Source organism: Gadus morhua, chromosome 1 (genome assembly GCF_902167405.1).
Source record: "Gadus morhua chromosome 1, gadMor3.0, whole genome shotgun sequence".
Lineage (NCBI taxonomy): Eukaryota > Metazoa > Chordata > Actinopteri > Gadiformes > Gadidae > Gadus > Gadus morhua.
In genome coordinates, this window is record NC_044048.1 from 2,911,726 (window position 1) to 2,939,369 (window position 27,644).

Here is a 27,644-nt window from a genome sequence, read left to right on the forward strand (position 1 = left end):
TGAAAGTAGAAACAATAAAAGTTCTGCTTTATTTGTGAGATTCCTCTTTTGATACAATAATAATCCAATAGCCATAAACAATACATAGCAACACAACAGGACGTGACAATGCTTGTATTTACAGCTCAAAAGGTTTTATACTAACAAGGACCATGCTCTCTGTACATGAAATCATTGAAACTGGTTACACACAGGCAGACACCAAGTGCATGCTTTAACAAAGGTAGTATTCAACTGTATAAAGTCATTCGGAAATTAGGAACATTATTGATTTTGGGTTTAAGCAAAAGCAGGAAAAAATCATTTCTATTTAGAAAGTAATTTGGTCTAGGCGGTTCGCTCGGCTGCAGACACCTTTACACGTTTTCAACCAAATCATTAAACTATATGCAGATAATCAAAATATATGTTTGGATACTTTGTGGTCTAGGTTGTTGGTGCACGAAAGTGCCTTTCTTAGGAGATTCATTGAACGTAAATCAAAGACGCTACATAGAAACAAACCTGACATTAAATACATTTGATTGCACACTGAAAGTCTGCATTCCCATTGAATGTTAACCCTATTGCTGTTTTCTGTTGGGCAAATCAATAAATATAGCTGAGCAAAATTAAGCCCACTACTGATTTGCTCGTCACAGTTTAATAACCAATAATCAAAGGTGTTATGGGAATGCTTTGTTTACTCTTTTGAAATGATTATGCTTTTTGTTAATATACAGAAAATTGTACTCAATGCTGCCACGGTCTGAAACACCCATCATCAGCCACCCCCTATCACTCAGTGTAGTGATGTGCTGGAGAACCCAAGGAATACACAGAATCACAACAGGAGGGGCAGCTCACTGCCCTGTTCATGTGATGGGGGATGAGGGCCAGATAGGAACAGGGCCCCCTCTGTAAGGCTCTTTTCTATAGCATGACATGTGAAACTAAATTAAAAAAAATAGACATTTGTGGTCCCATTAAAGGAGAGCACTAGTAGACCTTTAATGCGTATGAATATATAGGGCTCATCAGGGACATACACGTGTTTTCTTCATAAATCAGGACCAGACCTCATTATAAACACTGAGCTTGGCAGACCCCCAGCTGTGCGCTCAGACCAGACGTGAGGGACCGGTCTCAGCCTCTCCAACCCCTACCTAAAGATCTGTCCTGAGCTGTGCTCCACGGACGTTTGGCACATCTCCCTCCTATCTCCTGGTTACAAAACATTGGCCTTCTCAACCTGTACTCATGTAAACAAGTTGTACACAAAAGTAATGACGGACAGGCTCTGCACGTTGGTGAGATGAATAAAGACTGGTACATGTGTAACAGCCACTGGCAGTTGGTACACACAACACAGAAACAGGGAGGAGGAATGAAGGACCACTTCAGTCCCCTTGACATTTTGAGCTACAGTTGAGAATTTAGACATGATTATTAGCATGATTTCTAAATGTATGGTTCCCTCATTGTGCCACTGGAAATTATTACATTATAGGTAACTAATGCATGGAAACCAAGTGGGCCTTATAAAGATGAAAGAATTATTTGCATACATTGATCATGATGTTAATTGCTCTCGAACTTGATTTCTTTTTGCACTTCGAGCAGATTTTATAAACGACAGACTACTTGAACATAAATAAATTAATTAATGACCCGGTAGTTTGTGGATAATAAGCTAATCCTGTTCAATGACACCAACGTTGCAAACGGTCACCAAATGCAAACATATGTTCCTTCCATCGTCTTTTCTTAAATAAATTAAAAAGTGATGACATGTTATTTGAACTGTGAAAGGCACGATGAGTTAGAGTTTAGACACGGCAAGCCCTTTAGTAAACCTCTCTTCTAAACTTATTGGATGACCTTATCGACAGGAGATTCTCACTCGAACCATTTCATCCTTTAAGGCCCTAGTTCAACTAGTTCAACTAGTTAAATTGACACCAGTGGCTGGAATGACTACATCTCAAGTAAATGATGGATATAAAATATATAAAAATAAAATAAAAAGCCTAATGATACTCCAACCGATCATGTAAACAGATAATGTTTGGATTTAAATAAACATGTATGGAATGCTTGCAGTAAGTCTTAACGAACCTCTTCCTTCACCATCTTTACCTGCAGAACGTTAACATGTTTTCATTTACTTGTATACCAGTCACACAAGTAAAATAGCTCTGCCGAAAAATAATATGCTGGCAGTCTCTCATAACGACACGTTTCTTTCTCCACGTGGATGATGGCGATTCAACCCTAACCAATCAGAACGAGGGTTTAGCCGCGCTCCTGTGCTGCCTTGACTCGGGGCCCTGGTGCTCAAGACGGGGCTCCGTGTGTGAGACAGGGCTATGTGTGAGACAGGGCTCCGTGTGTGAGACAGGGCTCCATGTGAGACCCAGGGGCCCTCGCAGCACAACAGAACCAGAGTCGACGCCCTCAGGGCCTTTCTACAGCCAAGACACGAGGATCCCAAACACACACACGGCTCTACTGGGGCCAGAGGAAAGCAGGCCGTGTTCTGTGTCTGCTCCGCCACACGTCCCCGATGAGGCCAGCCGCTCGCACTTGTGATCCCCCCTCAGCAGCATAGCAGCAGAACCCCTTGTAGCCGCCGTGAGCCGACGGCGGCAGTACCGTTTAGGAGCAGTCTTACCTTGGGGTCCGGAGGTCAGCGCGAAATGAGATGTGACCTGTTGATGTTTTTTTTGTTTTTGTTTGTTTGTTTCTACATGGCCTGAAAAACAATGTTCCGTTTTGTATTCTGTCCTCCTGGAACATTCAAATTATCACAAAAAAATCTTATTATCCTACGCTTTTTAAAGATTCTAATGGAACACATTTTTTTTACTCCACATACAGTTAGCAATTATGTTTTGGCACTTTAAATGTTAATAGTTCTGTTTTTAAACATAATCAAGCACAGTTATAACAGTTATACACCAATATTCAGTGATAATGATGATGGTGACACTTTGGTTCCATATTACCAACTGGATTATAATCGCTGGTTCTCACATTCTAAACAAAACTAAAGTTATTGGAGACTAGCGGACTACATGAAGAAACAAATACATTAATTCATAAATAAGGAATGAAATAAATAAATATGAAAATAAATGATATATCAATATCATATATATATCTAGAGATATATATCTAGATATATATATATATATATATATATTTGCATAAATATATAGCTATATATACATAGCTATATATATGCCTATGTCTTACCAAACCTTTAAATAAACATTCCCATTGTGAGAATTCATTAAAATCTGCACATTTCATGTGAGGTCATCGCTGAACACCAAGTCGAGGTCGCCGACGTCTTCATCAAACATTAAAACGATGCACTATCTACAATGCTGACGAAAGAATACCGTGAAAGGTTTTGGCCCCGTGCATCTAAACGCCCCCAGCCTCCTGGCGCTCCAGTGAACGCCCAAGTCCTTCGCACCGCGGTAGTCCAGAGTGGATTGTTTATGGTGAATAAATAAAAGACAGGACCTCATATCTGAAGCGTCAACCGTACATAGGACCTACAGGGGGGGGGCACTGGGGGGAAGAGCCCCCACACATTCCTCTCTGGCCCTCCCATTTGGCAGAACACAGAGGCCAGGTTATTACATGGACGCTACGGGCAGAATAAAAGGGGGGGGGGGGTTATGCTGTCGTTTTCTTCTCTCTTTGTTTCTAAAAGCCTGAAAAATAACGGTTTGGGCAAAATACCTTGACCTTTGACCACCTTCATATGCTCACCTTCACTCCAGGGTACTAAGATCAAGTTATCAAGGCCTTATGTCGAGAGAGCGAAAGAGGAACCTGGTCTTTAGTCAGAAGTCTGGTGAATGGATGAAAGTGGAGGGTCCAGTGTGCTAACATGAGGATCAGCTCTCCTTTCCGTTTCCTTGGTTCCCTAAGCAGCTTTCCTCGTCTCCTTCCCTTGTCTGTTGGGTCTCCCCGTTGTCTACAGAGGCAGGTCTGTGCTGTTGTGTCGAGTCTTTCTGGACGTCCCGTCGTCCCGGGGAAGAGCTTTCTGCAGGTTAGACATGGCCGCCGTCTTCTTGATGTCGATCTCGGCGTAGAACTCGCTGTGCCGCGGGGCCTGCTGCCCACACTTCGGGTGGGGCTGGCGCTGGTGCTGTGGCTGGGGCAGAGCCCCCCCTCCACCCCCGAGGGCCAGGCAGGGCGGCTGCCCCTCCAGGTCCACCTGGATGTAGTTGAGCTGCCGCGACGGGGGCATGTGGCCGTGCTCGCAGCCCGCCCCGCCCGCACCCGAGCGCCGGCGGAACTCAAAGTTAAAGATGTGCCCCCCGCCGCGCTCCGCCGGGCAGGGCTGGGCGTGCGGCGGGCAGCCGTGCCGCAGCCGGGACGGCTGCACCTGCTCCGTGTTGACGTAGTTCTGCAGGGCGTCCCGGTGCACGCCCCGGGCCTCCTGGTGGTACCCGTTGGGCGTGGCGGGCCCCTCGGAGAACTCGTACTCGTCAAAGTCCTCCTCCTCCTCCTCCTCCTCGTACTCCTCCTCGTCCTCCTCCTCCTCCTGCTCCTCGTCCCGCTGCAGGGCGCTGTACTCCCACACCGGGGGCAGCGAGGGCAGGTTCTCGTAGTTGAGCAGTGCCGTGCGGCGGTGCCCCCCGCCCCTCTCCAGGGGGTAGCCCTGCGGGGGCAGCGAGGCCGGCCCGTGGCCGTGGAGCAGCGAGTGCGAGTGGCTATCCCCCGTGCTGCTGCTGCTGCTGGAGGCCAGCGACTGGGACACGCTGCTGGGGCTGAGCCGCTGCTTGCCCGCGCCTCGCAGCGACTTGATGTTCTCGTAGGTCAGCTGGCTGCTCTTGCAGCCGTCCTGCGGAGGCTCGTGGGCCGGGTGGCGGTGCATGAGGTGGTGGAAGTGGTGGTACGAGTGGGAGTTGCAGACGTGCACGGGGGGCTCCTCGCCCTCCGTCTCCGAGCCGGTGGCGCCCTCTGCAGGCTGCAGGCTGTGGGTGCTGAGGCCGTGCCTCTCCCGCTCCAGCAGGTGGCGCTGCGCGGGTGTGGGGCCCAGCATGAAGGTGACCTCCTGGGCCGACGGCTGCAGGAACACCTGGGGGTTGACGTGCTCCTCCAGGGGACGGCAGCGCTGCGCCGCGCCCTGGCCCCCCGTCGGCATGGCCCCCCGCGCCGCGCCCTGGCCCCCCGCCGGCATGGCTCCCCGCGCCGCACCCGGGCCCCCCACCGGCATGGCTCCCCGCGCCGCCTCGGGGAAGGGGCTGGGCCGGGCCTCGGGGAGGGCGTGCACGCAGTGCCGCATGGACAGGTCGCCCTCCATGCTGACCGTGTTGACGTAGGTGTGGGTCTGCAGGGGGACACACAAGGGGGACACACAGGGGGGGGGCAGGGGGTGTGAGGGTAGGGAGGGAGGGAGGGAGGGAGCGGGGGTTCCACCTGCAGGGAGCAGTCAGCGAGTCTCCTACCTGGTCTTCCATGGCCATGAGGCCATGGTCCTCAGTCATGGAGGGCTGGGAGGAGTCCCCTCTGATTGGATAGCCAGGGTACCCGTTGGGAAAACCCTGGATGGGAAATGCTGGAGCTGTTGGAATAGGAACGTACATTGAGTACACACAGCGTGCACCGTGCACTATACTGTTAACCCATTCCCCTGGATGTCCCTGTGGGTGGGCTGCGTACTGTTGGGGGTCTGGGGCGTGCGCGGCATGTCCATATCCGGGGTGTGGCCGCTGCGGGTCATCATCATGGACTCCTCCACCACGTTGATGCTGTTGCACTGCATGAGCTCCTGGAGCAGGTTGAAGATCTCCTCCGCCCGGGAACACTTGAAGGCAAAGATACCTGGAGAAACAATATATAGGAGGACCTCATTAAAGACAGCGTTAATACAAATACACATGACACACAGAGTACATGAGGACCTCATTAAAGACAGCGTTAATACAAATACACATGACACACAGAGTACATGAGGACCTCATTAAAGACAGCGTTAATACAAATACACATGACACACAGAGTACATGAAGACCTCATTAAAGACAGCGTTAATACAAATACACATGACACACAGAGTACATGAAGACCTCATTAAAGACAGCGTTAATACAAATACACATGACACACAGAGTACATGAGGACCTCATTAAAGACAGCGTTAATACAAATACACATGACACACAGAGTACATGAGGACCTCATTGAAGCAGCATTAATACAACAAATGAGGTCCTCATTAAAGCAGAATTAATACAAAACATGAGGACGTCATTAAAGCACATTACATGATGAGGACTACATTAAATCAATGCAGATTAACAGAATTGCGATCAGTTTTTACCATTTACTTACTGGTATTATGGAGGTTGGGTCTACATACTGGACTGGTGGAAGGATATCTGTATTTTGATTCTTACAATGTAATTACCAGGGTATGTGTTAATCTATGTATTAGTCATGCCTAAAGAACATCAACATTGATCCATCCTCTGTGGCAAACAGCAAAGGATGGAGCTGAAGGTGTGGTTGCTTGGCGACCAGAATAAACAACCGTCCCACGTGGTTCATCATTGATGCGAATCAACTCCCCTGGTTGGAGACTGTGGGGGGACGTACGGCGTCTGGCCTGCAGGGGGAGTATGTGCATGTTGGGAGCACACGGATCTGCTTGGTGGATTGGGTCTGATTGCGGGCACCTGCTCGCAATCAGACCAATCAGGGAGTGTGTATTGTGTGTATTTATGTGCCTGCTTTCTCTTGTAGAGAGAAGGATCGGGCGCAGGGACGAAGGACTGGAGCACATGGACTAACCATAGATAGTATATAAAATGGATGCAGCATCCTTGCAGACCTCAGTTATTCCAACTGCATCCAATTCACTTGGTTTATGCACGTCGCCATCTTAGTTTGACTCGTCATAGTTTGATTCCGCCTCATTTCCTTTAACCAAAAAAGGGCATTGATCTCTCGCCCCCCATTGATGGGGGGCGGGAGATACACCCATCTAGGTGACGTACACCGAATTAGCAACATTAGGTGAGGTGAGCTTCAGCGGCTAGCTGTCACTCAAGAGGCTGCGCCCCTAATTATTCATACATTTTAAACTCCAATAAATAAAATAAAAAAATTCACCCCCTCAGTGTTGTCATGGAGATATGAACTAAACATACTGACTAGAATGTTTTTTTGGACCAACCTATGGTTTTTTGGACCAACCTATGGTTTTTTGGACCAACCTATATTAAACCTTATAGGTTTAATAAGACTGAAAACGGCCTGTTTAACATGCGAGTCAACGAAGAATTGCTCCCTTTTGGTATCACCTCGTAGTGGCCATCCGGTGCTACTGCAATGTTTGTCACTTCCGCATTGGATAATGGTATATCTCGCTGTGGTTGGGGCTCGGGACTACCATTGCGAGAGTCTCTTGGAACGCTCCTTGTGACCGCGGCGGCGGGTTTATGATTTCTGGACTGTCTTCAATTCATGAAAATAAAAGACTTGCTTGTGCTTCAAAGCAACCCCGGTGTCCATTCGCTCTGTGAACCTGCTACAGACTCTTCTAAAAGTTGTTCGTTTTGCATAATGTAGTGGTAATTCTACAAACTGTATTGACGACGCAACCCAGAATAAACCTAGAGTTCATTGTGATAAAGGGTAAAGACAGCATAAAAGAAAAGTAGTCTGTGTAGAGAGGCCACACAACATGACAAGCATCCAGAGGTGGAGCCCTGCGGTGCGCCCCTCACAGCGGGCACCACCCAGTGTTCAAGCATCCAGAGGTGGAGCACTGCCTTGCGCCCCTCACAGCGGGCACCACCCAGTGTTCAAGCATCCAGAGGTGGAGCACTGCCTTGCGCCCCTCACAGCGGGCACCACCCAGTGTTAAAGCATCCAGAGGTGGAGCACTGCGGTGCACCCCTCACAGCGGGCACCACCCAGTGTTCAAGCGGGGAGACGTCCTTGAGGCCAGCTGCTGATAGGGAGGCCCCTGCTCCCCTCGGCCGTCTCAGAAGGCAGCTTGTGGTATAGCTGCGAGTCAACCCGTCTCAGTCCCCCATCAAGGTCGATAAGCGTGGTACAAACAGTGAAATGTTGATAATAGATAGGCACCAAGGGGTCACCGAGCGCCTTGTGAACAAAACGTCATATGGACATTCGCATTACAATGATCACTCTCTTTAACCGCAGGTTAAAGAGAGTATATAATTGAACAATTACTTCCAACTAAGCCACAGGAGAAGACAGTTAATAGACTCTGAGATGTGTGGGGTTCACAGCACTAGTCAGTAGTGTGTAACCCATGGGAGAAGACAGTTAACTGACTATGTGTGGGGTTCACAGCACTAGTCAGTAGTGTGTAACCCATGGGAGAAGACAGTTAACTGACTATGTGTGACTAAAAATCGCCCAGCCCTAGTTCACAGTACTAGTCAGTAGTTCAGCATGGGGTTCACAGTACTAGTCAGTAGTGTAGCATGGGGTTCACAGTACTAGTCAGTAGTGCAGCATGGGGTTCACAGTACTAGTCAGTAGTGCAGCATGGGGTTCACAGTACTAGTCAGTAGTGCAGCATGGGGTTCACAGTACTAGTCAGTAGTGCAGCATGGGGTTCACAGTACTAGTCAGTAGTGCAGCATGGGGTTCACAGTACTAGTCAGTAGTGTAGCAGACTGAAAGCAGCAGAGGTCCTCACCCTGGCCGGTCTGACAGCGCCGTCCACTCTCGAAGGAGAACAGGTTGGAGTCGTAGCCGTAGCGGCGCAGGCAGAGGTAGGGCCACCGGATGGCGTCCCTCTTGCGCGTGTGGAGGATGAGCTCCGTCTGCGTGAGCTCCATTGTGCCAGAACCCAGTTCGTTCCCCTCATCATCTACATTGGTCACCTGTCAATCACCACACAGCCGTTCGGACAAGCCCACATGATTGACGAGAGATTGGCATGGCTATTCATTTAAGCCTTTCTGAAGATCTTATAATAAACTTAATGAAAAATGATATAGCACATAACATTTGCTATCTGGAGAAATTGCAATGATTGTGAATGTTTGTCTGTTGTTTGTTGATTTAGATAAATCAGGTTATGTATCCCTCAGTGGCAGCATTCATATTAATAAACACCCCTATCGATGTAGAATTGTAGAAACACAAATTGACAAAGAGCATGTACCAGTGACACTTAATATGTGGTCGGCTAGCTGAGTGTTTATGTGTTTATGGACTAATGTCTGTCAATATGAATCAAAGCAACAATTCAGAATATAATCCCATACATCTATGACAAAATAATTTCCTCACGCTAATATCATATCCTTATATCCCACAGCAACTACACGAATGAATGTGGATGAGGCACCTTGAACTTGGTGAGGTGGATGTCTCGGAGAGGGTCTCTGTATAGACAGCTCCAACAGCTCCCCATAGCTTCAGCAGGCCATCTGAAACCTGGGTCACACATACACACCCGTCAGCCCTGCATCATACGTTCGACGCAGCAATTATTATTATTATTAACCTTTATTTTACCAGGTAAGAATTGCTTGAGATCAAATGACCTCTTCTTCGAGCAAGGCCTGGCCAAAATGGCAGCAGTAAAATAAAATGACCTCTCCCTAGAGTTGTTGCGATACCAATACCAGTATCGGAATTCCACCAAAACCGCCTAAAATGCAGTATTGAGTATCGGTGAGTACGCTCACCGATACTTAGAATGGGAATACGCGATGGGAATCGCTTCATCTCCGACCGAAATTCGTTCAAGCTACCAAATCGGAAAAACATGGATGCTCACGCTTAACTACGAGATAACAAATGCATTATAATTGTAGATTATAAATGTTAATTATCTAAAGAAAAAAATCTAAAAAAAAATATTGTCCACAGTGGGTCTATATTGCTGACTATACGACTATACATTGCTGTCCTCATCAGAGCACCCTTCAATAAGTTATATCAGTAGTTACATTGCCAGATGCTGTATCGGTATATACTCAGTAACGGCCAATGGCCAGTTCAGGAATCGGTACCGGGAAGGAAGAAAATGGTATGTGAACATCTCTAGTTGTCCCTATTGTCCCTGCAGAAGGCCAGAGACCCTGCGGAGGAGCGGGTCTTACGGGGTCAAGGCCATGGGAAGGGGTTCAGTACTCAGTCCCAGGATCCTCTGCTCGGCCTCGTTGTAAACAGCAGACCGCTTGGTTGGATCGACATCTCCAAGGGCAGCACCATTTTCCTCCTCCTGAAACGTGGAGATTAACTTTGTTACCCAAAGCAAAGTAATTGTCAACATATCTTAACATGGACAAATCTAACAGATAATATATACAATGGAGTACTTCATGGTTTATCAACATTTTATTTTAAATTTCTTCAGATTAGAATGAGAATGCTTTTACATCCACATTCTGTACGCACAGACAGACTCCTTATATGCCTCTATAAATGGCATTTAAATCTATGTCAAATGCTGGTATGACTCACAAGGCATTTATATTATAATCAATGATACGCTCTAAAATTAAGTATTATACGCCTAACCTAACAGGCCATTTGTTAGGTCAGGTGTTTATGAACGTCATGAATAGCAGAGACTGGCTAAAGAAGTACACTGGGTGGCCAAATAGTGGCTCTGAGGCAATCGTCCCACAATGCAACCAAACTTTGAACAAGCATATCATTGTGAACAAATGTGTCTCAATAACCTATAACTTTCTTAGATAGAATTAAAAATTTAAATTAAGTAAAATAATTAAAAATATATAGATAAATAAGGGAAAAATCCTTTATCCCTTAATCCATTACCATCTATGGTACAACAACGTCACTAATAGCCAATGAATATGGAAAAGGCTATGATCTTAAATATTTAAGTGGTTGTCCGGTACTAAAGACAGGGTTGATTTAGAGTTAGCTTCCCCAGATGTGGTATAAAGAAAGACAGGTCAATATTAGGTGGTCAAAGTTCATCCAAAAAGGACAATGCGAGTTCTACAGCGATTGATTGAATACTTTGAACACGCATTTGCATATATCCTATCCTCTTCAACTTCATGAAACTTCATGAAACTTAGACCACCTATCTTTCCGCACAAGTTGGTTCACTGATCTAAAAGTGGGATTACAATCATCACCAAAAGTGGATGATGGTGGTGCGAGCAGCCAGGAGTGTATCGCCAGACATCTTTTGCCCAGGGTCATGAAACCTTGTCCACGTGTCACGGGAACGAAGCCAAGCTCATCCCTCGTTATCAACAGCATAAAACAAAGAACCTTGAAATGGACTGTATCAGGCCTGGCCCACCCCATATTATTGGGTGTCAAGCAACAAAGTTGCGAGACAACCTATTGTTTTTGTATGAATTGGGTGTCAAGCAACTATGTTGCGAGACAACCTATTGTTATTGTACGAATTCTTATTATTATTATGCTGCCATTGGAGTCAATGGCAGCCCATAGAACCGCTTGGCGAAAAGTTGTGAAATTTGGCACACTTGTTCAGGACAGCCCCATTAGCCCATTAAGCCAATCTCAGGTCGCTAGCCCAACAGCTCTAGCACCACCAACAGGTCAAAGTTGGGCATGCATTCATGTTCATAACTTTCGACCTATAAGACCAATTTTCACATACCAGGTATCATTGGATTCCTTGAACCAAGCCCAGTTCAACACACCCCATGACGTCATTGCGCCATGACGTATATGTCCGCCATCTTGGTTTATGTCAAAAACCTTCAAAGAGCTACTTCTATCACAAATCTTGTCCAATCATCTCGAAACTTGGCACACATGATCTTCTCGCCATGCTTGATGCAAAACATCTGATAGACCTTTCAACTTCAAAACCGTTTGCCCGCTAGAGCCAATCAAATTTGGCGGCAAAGCCGCCAAACCGGATGTAAGCCCATATCTCAGCAGCCCTTGGACATATCATAACCAACCTTGGTACATAGACCCATGACCCCATAAAGGTTACACTGGATGAATTTGGTGACCTTTGACCGCTAGGTGGCGCTGTTATTAATGTCGATGTGTTTTGACTCCTTTCTCTTCACATGAGTACATTTAAAACTTATTTTCAATGTCTAGTGATACTATTAGACCTCCCCGTATAGCTAGTATATTATTTCTTGCAGAAATATCCGCGACAGCCAATGATATTCAACCGCGAATCCGCCAAACCGGAAACACGCCAATATCTCAGCATCCCTTTGACATATCATAACCAAACGTGTTACATAGACCCATAACATCATCTTGGGGACACTAAATGAATTTGGTGACCATTGACCTCTAGGGGGCGCTATAATTAATGAAGACGTGTTTTAACTCCTCTCTCTTCACATGAGTACATTTCAAACTTATTTTTAATGTCTGAGGATACTGCCAGACCTCCTTATATAGTTTTAAAATTATTTCTCATTGCAACATCAGAACTTGGCCGCCATGTTGAAAGTTGTCAAAATCAGTTGTAAATTTCCACAGGCCACATATTATGTCCAATCTTCATGAAACTTGGCATATATGATCTTCCGACCAAGCTGAACAAATGAATTAAACAGCTTTCTCAAATTCAAAACCGTTTGGCCGTGACAGCCAATCAAACTTGACGGCGCTCATTAATGGGTAGACACTGCACTCGTGTGGCGCTCATTAATGGGTAGACACTGCACTCGTGTGGCGACATGCGGTACTTAATGTATAATGCAACAATGACTATATTTACCATTCCGCCCACCTACAGTATAAACTGCAATTCCCACTGGATTAGATGCTTCACGAACCACCTCCAGAACGGATGCTTGTTTACATTGTGTCTCTTTTAGAGATATTGTTCCGAAAACCCCTATGTATTTGTGACATTTGTTCTGTCAGGCAGACTGTACTGCGCCCTTACCTCTAGGTGGGGTCATTTTCCCACATAATGCTCATCCCACCGGCTGTCGGTATTGCCGATTACTGAGACGGTCGTCATGTAGCCCCCTGGCCGATTACGTCCATCCGGCAGAATTAGCCTACCGAGTCCCATTATGCTTGACACCCACATTGCTGCTCGCAGCTATATTTGGGTGTCAAGCAACTACGTTGCGAGACAACCTATTGTTTTTGTATGAGTTCTTATTATTATTACGCTGCCATGGGAGTCTATGGCAGCCCATAGAACCGCTTGGCGAAAAGTTGTGAAATTTGGCACACTGGTTCAAGACAGCCCCATTAGCCCATTAACCCAATCTCAGGTCGCTAGCCCAACAGCTCTAGCGCCACCAACAGGTCAAATTTGGACATGCATTCATGTTCATAACTTTCGACCTATTCGACCAATTTTCACAAACCAGGTATCATTGGATTCCTTGAACCAAGCCCAGTTCAACACACCCTATGACGTCATTGCGCCATGACGTATATTTCCGCCATATTGGTTTAGGTCAAAAACCTTCAAAATGCTACTTCTATGATAAATCTTGTCCAATCATCTCGAAACTTGGCACACATGATCTTCTGGCCATGCTTGATAAAAAAACATTGAATAGATTTGTCAAATTCAAAACCGTTTGCCCGCTAAAGCCAATCAAATTTGGCGGCGAAGCCGCCAAACCGGATGTAAGCCCATATCTCAGCAGCCCTTTGACATATCATAACCAACCTTGGTACATAGACCCATGACCCCATAAAGGTTACACTGAATGAATCTGGTGAGATTTGACCTCTAGGGGGTGCTGTTATTAATGTCGATGTGTTTTGACTCCTCTCTCTTCACATGAGTACATTTAAAACTTATTTTCAATGTCTAGTGATACTATCAGACCTCCCCGTATAGCTAGTATATTATTTCTTGCAGAAATATCCGCGACAGCCAATGATATTCAACCGCGAAGCCGCCAAACCGGAAACACGCCAATATCTCAGCAGCCCTTTGACATATCATAACCAAACTTGGTACATAGACCCATAACATCATCAGGGGGACACTCAATGAATTTTGTGACCATTGACCTATAAGGGGCGCTATAATTAATGAAGACGTGTTTTAACTTCTCTCTCTTCACATGAGTACATTTCAAACTTATTTTTAATGTCTGAGGATACTGCCAGACCTCCTTATGTAGCTTATGAATTATTTCTCATTGCAACATCAGAACTTGGCCGCCATGTTGAAAGTTGTCAAAATCAGTTGAAAATTTCCACAATGATGTCTGTGTTGTCTCTCCTGGCACTCATTTAATATTCTTACATTGATTTCTTAAATATGTATATGTAAAAAAGGATGTGAATAATTACTTTAAAGTTAAAATAAGCCAATGTATAAATTCATATTATTTTGCCGTTTTAGGTTTGCGATTATGTCACTTCCGGTTTAGTCACTTCCTGTGACGTCATTTCCTGTTAAAAATCTTACCTCTGTAGAAGGAATGACAGACATGTGCATCTTCTGATTGTAATCCGCTAGCATCCACATGAAAGCATCTAAGAGGCAATGCCGTAAGTTTGTTTAATCAATGCAAGACATGTTTAAGATAATACATTAGAGTGGATTTAGTTAAAAATAATGTTTGATGTGTTGTTAAAAACGTTTTGGTTAGCAATTGTGTACAAACTAAAATCAATGCAATTGGCATCAGAATGTCTTCATACAGTGTTAGACAGTTTATATTATTATTTACAACTATGTACAACATGCTGTTTAGTCAAATGTACATTCAGTATTTTTGTATTCTTTTATTTGCAGTTTTCACCGTCTGTTAATGAGGAATTGTGACAGTAAATGATCAACCTTACTACGATTCTGTCTTCATTGGCTACGGTTTAACTCGGTGTTAAGTCAGAGTTACAACACACTGCACGAGAACACTACAATGTCCAATCTTCATAGAACTTGGCATATATGATCTTCCGACCAAGCTGAACAAATGTATCAAACCGCTTTCTCAAATTCAAAACCGTTTGGCCGTGACAGCCAATCAAACTCGACGGCGCTCATTAATGGGTAGACACTGCACTCGTGTGGCGACAAGCGGTACTTATGTATAATGCAACAATGACTATATTCATCATTCCGCCCACCTACATTATAAACTGCAATTCCCACTGGATTAGATGCTTCACGAACAACCTCCAGAACGGATGCTTCTTTACATTGTGTCTCTTTTAGGGATATTGTTCCGAATACCCCTATGTATTTGTGACATTTGTTCTGTCAGGCAGACTGCATTGATACGATACTATCACGATATTTTACCCACGATAACGATAATATCACGATACAGCGATTCTGCGATTATCGATATATTGCAAGAAATTTCACCCACGATACATCACGATATCTGTGTCACTGAAGAAATTCAGAATTTATTACGAAAACATTTTATGCAAAGTAACAGAAAATTAGAAAACAAAGTAAATGCAGAAAACATTTCATTGCTTAGTTTCATTCGCTCTGTTTACAGTGGATGTATCGCAATGGCGAGGCGCACACAGCCTTTAGCCGTGTTCTGTAAATATTCTAGAACACACGGGAGTCCTGGAGCTCTATATCAAAATATTATCATATAGCCTACATAGATATCTATATAATATATATTATATCCGCCAAAAGATGTGTGATCCGATATTATGAATCTCAAACGACCGCGTTGGGTTCTCCGACGTTCCTGGTTCTTCAACGTCCTCATCAATGTGAAGTAGACCGAACCACGACAAGGAGGAGAAAGGGATTGTTCCCGGGCAGCGCTTAGGCACCTCCGCCTCCGGCGGTGGTCCCTCAGCGGGTCTCAAGCTGGAGACATTCGCCGCCAACAATCCCTTTCTCCTCCATGTCGTAGTTCATGTTCTTGAGGGAGTCAAAGCCAAAGTTCCTTCCCCCCAATTCATTCTCAACCTTGGCTGAGATAACCCCCAATACGAGTCTCGTTGTAGAAATACCAGAGACCAGAGTCCGACAGAACGGTTATCCAAATAACAAGGAAGTGTACAACACTTGCGATACAGTCCTGGAGCTCTATATCTAAATAATATCATATAATACATAGAAATCTATATCATTTAATACATATTATCACGGCCAAAAGCGGTGTGCGCCTCCAGACGATATAATGAATCACAAACGACTTTGTCGGGTTCTGCGACGTCTCTGGTTCTTCCACTTTCACATCAACCTGAAGTCGACTGAACCGCGCGCTGCCGGCTGCCGGCTGCCCGCTGCCGGGCGATGGTGCCTCGCGGCAACCGGCGGCATGACGCAGTTCATGTACTTCAGCCAGTCAAAGCCAAAGTTCCTTTCTCCCAATTCCTTCTCAACCATGGCTGAGATAACATAACCCCCACAACAGTCTCGTTGTGGAAATACAAGACACGTCAAAGAACCGACAAGAAACACTTGCGTTACAGTGTGTGTATTCACACAAACACACACACGTGGCGCTCGCACGGTCGAGTCTCATTGGCGGGCCAACGTCTCTGGGCGGGCCAGGCAGAGTAAGGGGAGGAGCTGAGATTCCTGATGACGTCAAGAATACAGACATTCCAAATCAGCGCACTTGAGCCTCCGTTTTTTCAAAGGCGAGCAGAACAGCTAGTGCTCGTTTTACACCAAACGCAAGTTTTAGCAATTGGGGGACCATAGGCAGGCTAGGGGAACTCATATTTATGTTAGAAAACCTCATATTTTCATGTCATGGGACCTTTGAATATCGATATTTGGCGTCAGCATATCGATAACGTCCCGCAAGACGAAATATCGCGATATGTCGCAGTATCGATATTTTGGCACACCCCTAATGGCTCCACCTCTGCCGTGAGCAACGCTAGTCTCCCTTCTCTTCCGAATGCATTTCTGAAAAAAAAAAGAATGAGTTTTTAAAATCCTTAATTGTGATGCATGCCTCCGAATCGTGTGATGCGTCCGATCAGCTGCGTTTTTTGGGATAAAATAAGAGCGATGACATGACAGTAGTCATCACTCTTATTTGCGACCATTTGCGACCAAGAGAAGCCTGGTCGCGGGTGGAATGAGAAAGCGCACAGCCTTGTCTGAAAGCGCCGGATATTCGCTGCGTCGCTGCATCCAAAAGTCCAGAAATGTCTGGCCTCTGAAGGCAGACTTCAACGTCTCGTCACAGGACGATTTTGCTAAATTTTTGCTTCCCCTACTCGTCGTCACAGCAGTTAGTCAATGCAGGTTTAAGATCATTGCATATGATGGGTACATGCACATTTTCTTTTTAACGGTTGCTTCAACTTAAAAAAATTGCTTCAAAAAATCGTTCATACTCCGCGTACCACTAGAGGGCGCTCGCGTACCACCAGTGGTACGCGTACCACAGATTGAGAACGTCTGGGCTAGACAATATCACACATGCTAAAGAATTTCATCCCCAACTCAGCTTTCACATTTCTTTGATACTTATTTTACACAAATACCGTCATATACCGTTCCCCCAGTACCCCGTTGAGTTTGCCATCCGTTCCTGAACCTTTCACATATTTTTAACATGTCTGTTGAATCTGGTGTTTTCCCCATTGACCTCAGGAGGGCCAAAGCAGTTCTCCTTTTTAAAAATGGAAACAGCCACGACCCTGGTAACTGCAGACCGGTCTATTTTATGCACAGTCTCAACATTTTTTGAAAGGTGGTCAATGAGCAATTAAATGAATACATGAATAAAAACAACTTCATGTTTAAATTCCAATCCGGATTCAGGAAGTAACATTCTACCGAATCATACCTGGGCCTAAAATATTTTTGTTTGGTTCCGGTTTCCGACCGACCCTGTCAATTTATATGCGACCCAAATTATTTTATGAGCTTTATAAAAAAAAAATATATTAATTGATGCAAACTATAATTACGTTTTTGTACAGCACCTCTTCATTCTGTACAAGGATGAGCGAATTTTCTCGTTTTTAAATGAAAACAACCTACCTATCATTCGCTTCCGCTGGAAAAAATAAAATTAAAAAATAAAATATATTCCCTACCTACCCATGACCTCAACTGACAACCAACAGGAACCAAACTTTTTTTTTTTTAGGCCCTACTCTATTTATCCGACATTATACGCAGGGATATATATGAATGAAATCTCTGCGGGATGGTGTTACTTGAACTTCAAAAGGCAATCAATAGGGTAAATCATAGCAGATTAATTGCCAAACTTGAGGCCCTGGGGGCAGACAGCTCCACCTGTAGGTGGTTTAGGTCTTACCTGTCAGGGAGGACAATTGGTAGCCCTAGAGGGAGTGCTGTCTGACTCTAGCAAAGTTAAATGTGGCGTTCCGCAAGGAAGCATTCTCGGACCGTCCTTCAATTTTATATTAATGATATGCTAGACTCCTGATCATGTGACCTATTCTGTACGCTGATGACTCAGCACTTTTAATGTCTCATAAACACCAATCCACCCTAGAGAGTACACCGAGCACAGAGCTAGCTTCTGTAAATAACTGGCTGATTGAAAATCTGCTGTCCCTACATCTTGGTAAGACAGAGGCCATCTTGATCGGCTCAAAATACAGATTGAAACGATGATCTGAATTTAAGGTCGATTTGAATAAAGTTGTGGTCAGTGCAAAAGCATCAGTAAATTACCTGGGATGCATCCTAGAAAAAAAATTGGATGTCAGGAATATGGCCAAAAAGGTTCTGAGTAAAGTCACCGGGCTCACAAAGTTCTTAGCCAGAAAATGCAAATTTTAGATAGGTCAACAATGATAATTTTGGCTAACTCCTAAATTTGAAATCATTTTGAATTTGCAAGCACTTCAGGGCCTAACAAGCTGACTGAAAGGGAGGCTGCAAACAGCGAAAAAAATAAATAATGAGTCATTCGGAACTTGGGCCATAGGTCTCATAAAGGTAGATCACAATTAGCTAACCCTAACCCTTCTTTTCAGCAAGCTACACAGTAGGGCTGCAACAACGAATCGATAGAATCGATAAAAATCGATTACTGAAAGCGTTGGCAACGAATTTGGTCATCGATTCGTTGTGTCGCGCGATGAATACGTCACTCGTAGGCGCGGCACTGTTTACAGCCTGCCGCCGACAGGTTGGTTCATTCATGCACGCCCACAGCAAGCTTTGGCTGAATCTGAATACTCATCCTTGACTGAAATATAGTATGCATTTTGTAGTACGCCACAAATATAGCGCGTCCGAATGCTCAGTACGCATTGTGTAGTACGGAAAACGTTTCCGAATGCGTACTACCGCCACAGTAAACAACGGAGTTCACTACGCTATCCCACAATGCAACCGGAGTCTAGTAACGAACGAAGAAGAGATGGCTGACCCGACACCAACAGAAAGACGTCGTAGAATGCGGCGAAAAGAGACATTAAAAAGAGTAAAATAGTAAAGTAAGTAATTAAGTAAAAAGAGACATTTTTAATTTAATAGCAACGATGACAAGACGGAAAACAGGTTACTTATCAAGGTAATTTTGCCGGCATCTGAGGAGAGATACGTCATCTCCTAACTTCCGTTGGAGTTTCGGCGATGTTCGGAAGCATTTGGAGGCGTACGCATAGCTGTCAGCTGTAGACCGTACTACACCAGAGCTGCAAACTTGTCGCTTTTCGGCGACAATCGCCGTTTTCTTGGTCAATTTGGTCATTCACGTGAATCGTGTAGAACCGGAGAGTTTTGTTTTTGGGGGGAGGGGGGGGGTCCAGAATTGCGAAATTGCGGATGAGACGGTCGCCTACCGCAGATGCGCGCCAAACAACGCATGAGAGCTTGCGAAACCCTCGTCCAGAGGGGTGTTCCACGCACGGAGGTTTACCAAACACTGAGTTAAAGCTGAACTCTAGGTTGATTTACCCTGTGCCGACTAACCCAGAGTTTTCGGTTCCACAGCAGCGGTTATGCATTAGTTCAATCAACTCGGTTGGTTAACACAGGGTTGTGCGCGTCACCGCCAAACCTAAAAAGACGTGATGTATGGATCATGGAAACCCTGTTCGAAATGGCGAAACGGGACGCTTATTTCAATGAAATGGAACTTCAGGTTCTCCTGGAGAGCTATGACGAGGAGAAGGACATTATCACAAGAAAAGGGAACGCTAAAGCCTCTGCAACCCGGAGAACAAAAGCCTGGCAGCGGATCGCTGACCGCGTAAATGCGTTAGTTACACCTCAAAAGCATGATCCTTAATATTTGAGCCATGAATATATAAATATCCCAGTTAAGCATTCTTAAAGATCCTACCACATAACCCCTTTCTTCTAAAAAAATATGTACTCCGATGGCTTCCAAGCGGTCAGCGGATCAAGTAGGCCTATAGAAATGAAGTATAAAAAACATAAAAACTGGTAAGCTTTTGCCACCATCATATTGGTATAAATTTAAATTAGCCATTTTTTTAAGCAAATCGTGAATAGGCCGACAGTCGGCAGACTGGATCTGGCCCTCAAATTGTCTTGACCCCGGTGGAGGAGCTGTTAATAAACATAAATTCAGGGCGCCCTGGCATGGAGGTGGTACCTGGAGGTACCTCAGAGAGTCAGGGGCCATACCCCACTGGTTGAATGTAGGTTTTTGTGTTTTCTTGTATTTTAGATTTTTTTTGCCTTCGAAGTAACACATGCAAACCATGTGCTTGCCACAGCGCATAGTATTCCAAATGTTTATTTTTTTGGTAACTGGGTAGAAAACCTAAAAGTGACAATTCATCAACTTCACAGAATAATAATTATTTTTTGTCTCTCCAATAATAAGAGACAAAAAAAAAAATGGTGACAGTTGTAAATAAAATATTTTTTATAAGCCTTAAGGATGTTTTGACATTGTTTTTTGATAAAGAGTTTTGTTAAGTCACGCTTAGAGTAGTGTCATTTGTATATTACAACAAAAAAAAAATCCCCCTGTGACACTGTCACCTTTTTTCCTCTGAGGAGTTTGCAGGTCTCTACACTCACACTGTCAAGTGTACCTAGACCTATATAAAAGTCTGTATCCCTCTAGTCCAACCGAAAACTGTCAGCTGCTGCTGCTGCTGCTGCAGACGGTGTGCAGACGGGCTCGGAGTTCAAAGCAGCGGTAGCAATCACACAACCGGACGGTGTAGAAAGTCCCGTCAGTTAAAAATAGTAATCCAGTTTTTAAATCCATGTTAAAATCGGCAGGACAGCTAGTTAGCTTAAAAAAAAAAAGTCGCAAACAGTGTCAAATATGATCTGTTCAGATCGGCTCAGTATTATGATTGATGCGTTCAAATGCAAAAAAAAAAAAAAAATTGAGATTTTGGCGAAAACCTGTTTTCCCGGCAATATAAAATAGATAGTAAAGATGGAATTATGACCTGTTTAACGTCCTATCCTGAACTATGATCTTATCTTATCAGCAATTAAAGCAAAAATACAAGTAATATTTCAAGGAGTCTTGAAAATGGCAACGATCTCCTGTCATCTTAGTGAAATTAAGATGATTTAATTTATTTTTAACCGTTATTATTTACCGGTTAAAGATCTTATCGGTTGACCGGTTAACCATGGACTTCCCTTGTACACTGTATATATATATATATATATATATATATATATATATATATATATATATATATATATATATATATATATATATATATATATATATCAAACATTGCCTGTTTTTTTTTTGTATTATCCCAGCTATGTTTTCTTATTTTTTTGTCATTTAACATTACTTTTAATAGTTGCGGGACATTGGAGCAATAACCTGGTGTTTTTACACTTCAGTCTGCACTGTGTATTTGAAGTAATGTTCCGTTTTTGAATAAAGATGCGGCAATTCATTAATTATTTTTTTTATCCGATTCATCGATTAATCGATAAAATAATCGACCGATTAATCGATTATTAAAATAATCGTTAGTTGCAGCCCTACTACACAGCTAAACTTCCTCTGAAATTGTCAATTGTATTTATTATTAGAAATGTTTCCCAAACATCCAAATGCCTACTTCATACTTCATAATTAAAACGTAATCAACTACCCAACATCCAAACGTTAACGATGACTCAAAACTTTAACACAATTCATAGTTTTCCAGTATTTAAACGTCAAAACTCTTAAAGTCGTTAGCTATTTTTAGCCGATGAGATTGTAATTCAACGGCCAAAAAATATATTGAGCTGGCATATGTAATACAGGTGCTACGCATGTGTTAGGATACATGCATGTGCAAAAACTCATGTTTAAAAAAAATCCTAACGCATGGTTTTTGGGGTTTAACAAAAATATTGCATAACCCCCCAGTTAGACAGGGCACGCTATTGTCGGCTAGCTTTGCGTCGCGCAGTAAAAAAAATGCTCCCGTTCTGATCTATGAAATCTGCTACACTGAGCCATCTGAAAACAAACCGGAAATCCTGTCTTATACAGTCCAATTCAGCTCCATGTTTTATAATCCAGCAGCGGTGCGCCATTGCTGGATTGTCAGCGCCAAAGCAAAAAAAATAAATAATAAATAAAAAAGAAAGTGTGCCAAGTTCAAGGCACATTTGCACAATCATCTCGTCTCAGCAGATACCTTGACTCTGTTAGTTGTCATGTCATATTTGGAAGCTTGGAAACTCAATCCGTACATTTTTCACAAATAAATCTCATCAGAAGTAACCATCTAAAAGGGTTATTTTTCAACATTTTGAAAATGTGAAAAAATGCCCCCCCCCCCCCCCCCCCCGTAACCTAGCGTTGCTACGTTACCAATTCACAGCACTACTGCTACAAAAAAATCTATGGGAAACACTGCAATGTAAAAGGATCTCTAAAAAACAAAGTTCAGCCATGTGTATATTTGAGGCCACTGTCCCTGGAAGATCAGTTTTTTTGTCTTCTTTTGCTAGAATTGCCTGAACGTTTTCTTCTTCACAGGAATCCTCTTCACTGTGTCATCGGTAGTGTTATTTTTGAGAATTTCGTTAGTGTTGTCTGTTCGCCATGACTGTAACCAAGGTCTTTGTGTGATTGTTGAGAGTTTGTCTATGCATTCAGTAAGCAACCCACTAATGCATATTCAATGACAATTGAATGTATAATGTACAATGTATACTCATGAAAGAAACATGAAATATGATTTTAATTGTTATGCATTTCATATTGTCATGTTGTGTTACTTTATTTAATAAATCAAATAAAAATGTAGCGACCAAGGTGGCCATCAAGATTGTTATTTCGCGGCCAATTGAAATTCTAGTGGTCTGATAGCCGGTAATTTCCAGCAAACGGACATCCTTCGATTCCCACACAAATGGGATTTTTCACTGTCTAAATATATAACAAAAAATTGCCTGAGTGAGTATGTGAGTATGATTACGTAAAGGAGAAGCCATTATTCAATCAATCACAAGTCTGCTTCAGAGTAGCCCAGGGCCCAGCCCATCAAGGCAATCCCCCTTGTGTAATATTAAAAGTTGTGTGTTGATTGCTCAAAACAGTATGTCCCCCGTAAATAAAAAAAAAACACTGTCAGGCACCTACCATGCTTTTTTTATAATGGATGTCAACTTCAACTATACTGAAGGTGAACAATTCAGAGTAGTGGAAGTTGGTACACTTAAAGAAAGCGCAGTCTCCAAATAGTTAACTACCACTTTGACCACGGGGCGCTATTAAAATTATCACTTTGTTACTGTAATTGAGTACAGTTTTCAGGTATCTGTCTTTTAATATTTATTAAACTTTTTACTTGCTACAATTTAAAAAATAATATTTGTACTTTCTACTACATACACTTCCAAAACCGGCTTGTTACTTTATTTTTAGTGCATTTGAGAGGAATTATTGTTTCTGTTGTGCATATCACACACGACATACGTAGCAAGATGAAAATGATGGAAAGGATGGAGACGAAAGGGGGTTTTCACCAAAGAGAAATGGCGTCTCTGAGAGAACTAGTGGCGTAGCGAGTGAGGATGGATGAAAGTTAACAAGCAGACATTTCAGACGGAGCAGATTCATAGCAGCGACAATACATTCCCCCTCCATGGCCTTATTTAAGAGAAATGTTGTAAGTTGTCCGCTCCAAGAACGAATCTTGACGGATGCGTTGTCTTTTGCAAAACAAAAATGGAATTTGGTAGTCCTGTAGAGATGAAGGAATTTCTAACAAAATAGTTTAAGGCTTAATTAGACCAGAAGTGTGTTCTCGCTTTGATCATAATGTTTTGTGTTCCGTTACTGACACTGAAAACTGATTTGCACATTGGAGCGAGGTTTAACGTTTTTTTTTTGCAGTTAGAATAGTTTAACTTAAAATCTTCTTATTATATTAATAAGACATAAGGTTCAGTTAGCTTTGCCCAGAGACAACCGGTAGAAATGTAAGAGGGCTACTTTTTAATTTTATACCATAGTACATTTCAGAGCCTGTACTTTCAGCTTTCACTGAAGTAAAGCAGTTTAATCAGTACTTCTACTCTCATTCTTTATTTGAGATGTCAGTGTAGATCGCTTAGTTTTTCATTGCTCTCTAGCTGATCGTTTAGGGCTCCCCTAAATGTGGCAACAATGCTAATGCAGCAATGCTAATGTGTTCAGTCTGTTTGTGATACCAGCTCACTATTGTGAGGACACGCCATGTATTCACTTTTATTAGTAGCGTGTCGTTCACAGGCTGCATGTGAAGATAATTTTTAAAACAAACCAGGTTTTCATTGTGAGAAATACAGATAAAAATACATTTTCTTCATGGAATATGTTTTCACTTGCAGTGCCTGCACTGTAAAAGCCTGAAGGACAGGGCTTCCATCTAGATTAGTCCAAGGAGAACCAAGCTAGTCCCATTTCATATGAAGTACCAAACAATTTTGTAGCAGCACGTGTTTTAGTTCATTGGCCTCTTGACATCGCACATCCTTGTGATGACGATGCTGAACCAATATATTGTGCAGCTGTAGACTCCCATATGCTCCTGAGACACATCTAGAACAAACAACACCAGGCTAGAGTCAGCCCCTGGTACACAAGGCTAGAGTCAGCCCAAGGCAGTCCAGGCTGGAGTCAGCCCCTGGTAGTCCAGGCTAGAGTCAGCCTCTGGTAGAACGGGCTAGAGTCAGCCCCTGGTAGACCGGGTTAGAGTCAGCCCCTGGTGGTCAAGGTTAGAGTCAGCCCCTGGTAGTCAAGGCTAGAGTCTGCCCCTGGTAGATCGTGCTTAGGTCAGGCCCTGGTAGACCGGGCTAGAGTCAACCCCTGGTAGACCGGGCTTGAGTCAGCCCCTGGTAGGAGCAGGGCACCAAAGACAACCTAGAACATCATAGCAACCTCCCAGAACATCCTAGCAACCACCTACAACATCCTGGTAACCACCTACAGCATCATAGCAACCCCCAGAACACCAAAGCAACCATGAAGCTATGCATGTGTGTATATATATAACACCATAGCAGCCACCATCAATGCCAGAAGGCTAAGGGCTACCATAGGTAACACATTAACACACTGTACTCCTCATCAGGGTGGGAGACGACTGAGGGCTTTTCTTTGGGTTGTAAAACACAAGCGTAGCACCATTAGCTCAGATGACGCCGATCCCTAATGACAGCTTAATTAAGCTTTAATCGGTTGAAAAACCCGAAGCGCGTGAGATATCTCACGGCTACATGCTATGGAGAAGCTAAACTATGGGACACATATTCAACACAATCCTGTGACATCTGTGTGGTTTGATTGCGGTCTGAATGCGATGAGTGGTGAACGGGTAACAGAGGCTGGAGACGGAAAACACAGCGATGGTTTGTTACTCACATGTTCGGCCCAGATTGTTGTTATCCCCGTGACGAGGTGAGGCTGCGGCCGGATCCCGGGTACCGCGGCTGCTGCTGATGGCATAGGGTAGGACTGGCGGAAAACCAACGCAAATTAGGGATGTAGAGACGGAATTACGCTTATATTTCATCTCCTGGCGCCCCCCTACCGCAGCACGGGCCTTGATGTGACATTTCCCAACAAGCGGGGTGAAAGTTCACACAGACAACGAGGTTCGGGGGCGACAAGAAGGTAAGGACGCTGGAGGACTGGAGGTAGGGGAGAGAGGATGATGGACCCACTGGAGGACTGGAGGTAAGTGATAGAGGCTGAAGGGACCGCTGGAGGAGGAGATCACTATGGAGGACTGGAGGTAGGTGAGAGGGGCTGATGGGACCGCTGGAGGACGAGATCACTATGGAGGACTGGAGGTAGGTAAGAGGGGCTGATGGGACCGCTGGAGGACGAAATCACTATGGAGGACTGGAAGTGGGTGAGAGGGGCTGATGGGACCGCTGGAGGACGAGATCACTATGGAGGACCCGAGGTAGGTGAGAGGGGCTGATGGGACCGCTAGAGGACTGGAGGACTGGAGGAAGGTAAAGTGCAAGATAATTTCTAGTGGCCTAGATTACATACAGCTTTATCCCGATGGGTATACAAATGCAACGATAACCTAACTAAATAGTGAAACTAACTAAGTGTCTTTTGGGCAAAATGTGGAGTCAAATAGCTGCTGTGAGAATGATAGAATAATGCAAATACCCTTTTTTAGGTGAAAATATTGTCTCATAGAATTGTAGAATACATACCACCTTGGAATGGTTTATATATTTGTATTGAATTTACAGATTTCCAAAACAAAATACACATAATATTAAGAAAAGAAGGGAAGAAAATAAAAGTAATAATAGATAAAGCTAAACTCAGTAAGTGATGGGCGTACATTTAAATATACAACAATTACAGAGGTCACTGCTCGGATGTGCTGTTCAAAAAGAAATGCACTATTAAACTTTGCCTTGTGCTCCGTTATGCAAGCTCCAAGGCTACAATTGAACAATGTATTTTTGCAGTTTTGAGCGCTTTGTGCCAACTTGTGCTCCGTCATGTCAAACAGATTCCTTCCAACTAACTATTTACGAAAAATGCAATCAATAACTTATGTACAAATAAATGGTTACATTTCAACCAGCAACGAAGTTGGAGTGGCCTACACAAATAAACAATTGTAATACACCAACATTGTTAACCGTCATACATAGCTAAACAAGCAAATGAAAAATTAAATACCAACGCTACTGAAATGTTAATTAGACTATTAACAATTACATAAAATGATACCGTAATGCACCTGTTCTTTGTCTTTGGATCTTATGAATAAATGGATCAATATATAGTGAATCACAATGATCGCAAGCAGAAGACAGTGAGAGTTATTGAGCACTGCAGCAGCTGAACCAGTCTAAAAATCGGACACGTTAAAGGGGACCTATTATGCTTTTCGACTTTTATGACCTATAAACGTTGTTATAATGATTGATAGTCATTTAACCATACACAAAAAACGATGTAGATTTTCGGGAAACTCTTCCTCTCATCTGGGCGCTTTCAGCATTCTCGGTTTCGTCCTTCTCAGCCCCCTCGCCCCCCTCCTGCCAACCCAACTCCGTTGTGATTGGTTACCTTCCTTGAAGCGCGGGCAGATTTGACCAGGCATATCGGGGCGCGGCAGGAGTGCCTCTACGTAGATTTTTTCCCGGAAATGTGAACAAGGGAATCCCAAACGTTGGCCGTTTCTCAATTCCTAGCACGCGTACTACGGACTCGATGACTTGCAAGCACGTACTTGGCAGTCTGTACTTCAAGCACATACTTGCGAGCACGCGAGTACGTACCTGCGATTGGAACAGCAGCGGACTCGATGACGTCACCACCTCT

General features: G+C 43.8%; 1 protein-coding gene across 1 annotated transcript; it reads right to left on the reverse strand.

Moving 5' to 3' along the window:
- frs3 (fibroblast growth factor receptor substrate 3) lies at nucleotides 1-26,426 on the reverse strand. The gene is made up of 7 exons (XM_030357611.1): nucleotides 25,704-26,426; nucleotides 10,101-10,222; nucleotides 9,341-9,429; nucleotides 8,684-8,870; nucleotides 5,668-5,829; nucleotides 5,454-5,569; nucleotides 1-5,335 (listed from the first exon to the last, which is right to left on the reverse strand). The coding sequence occupies exons 3-7, from the start codon at nucleotides 9,404-9,406 to the stop codon at nucleotides 3,974-3,976; spliced, it is 1,893 nt and encodes a 630-aa protein (XP_030213471.1). The 5' UTR covers nucleotides 9,407-9,429; nucleotides 10,101-10,222; nucleotides 25,704-26,426; the 3' UTR covers nucleotides 1-3,973.
- Between the last annotated feature and the right edge of the window lie 1,218 nt (nucleotides 26,427-27,644).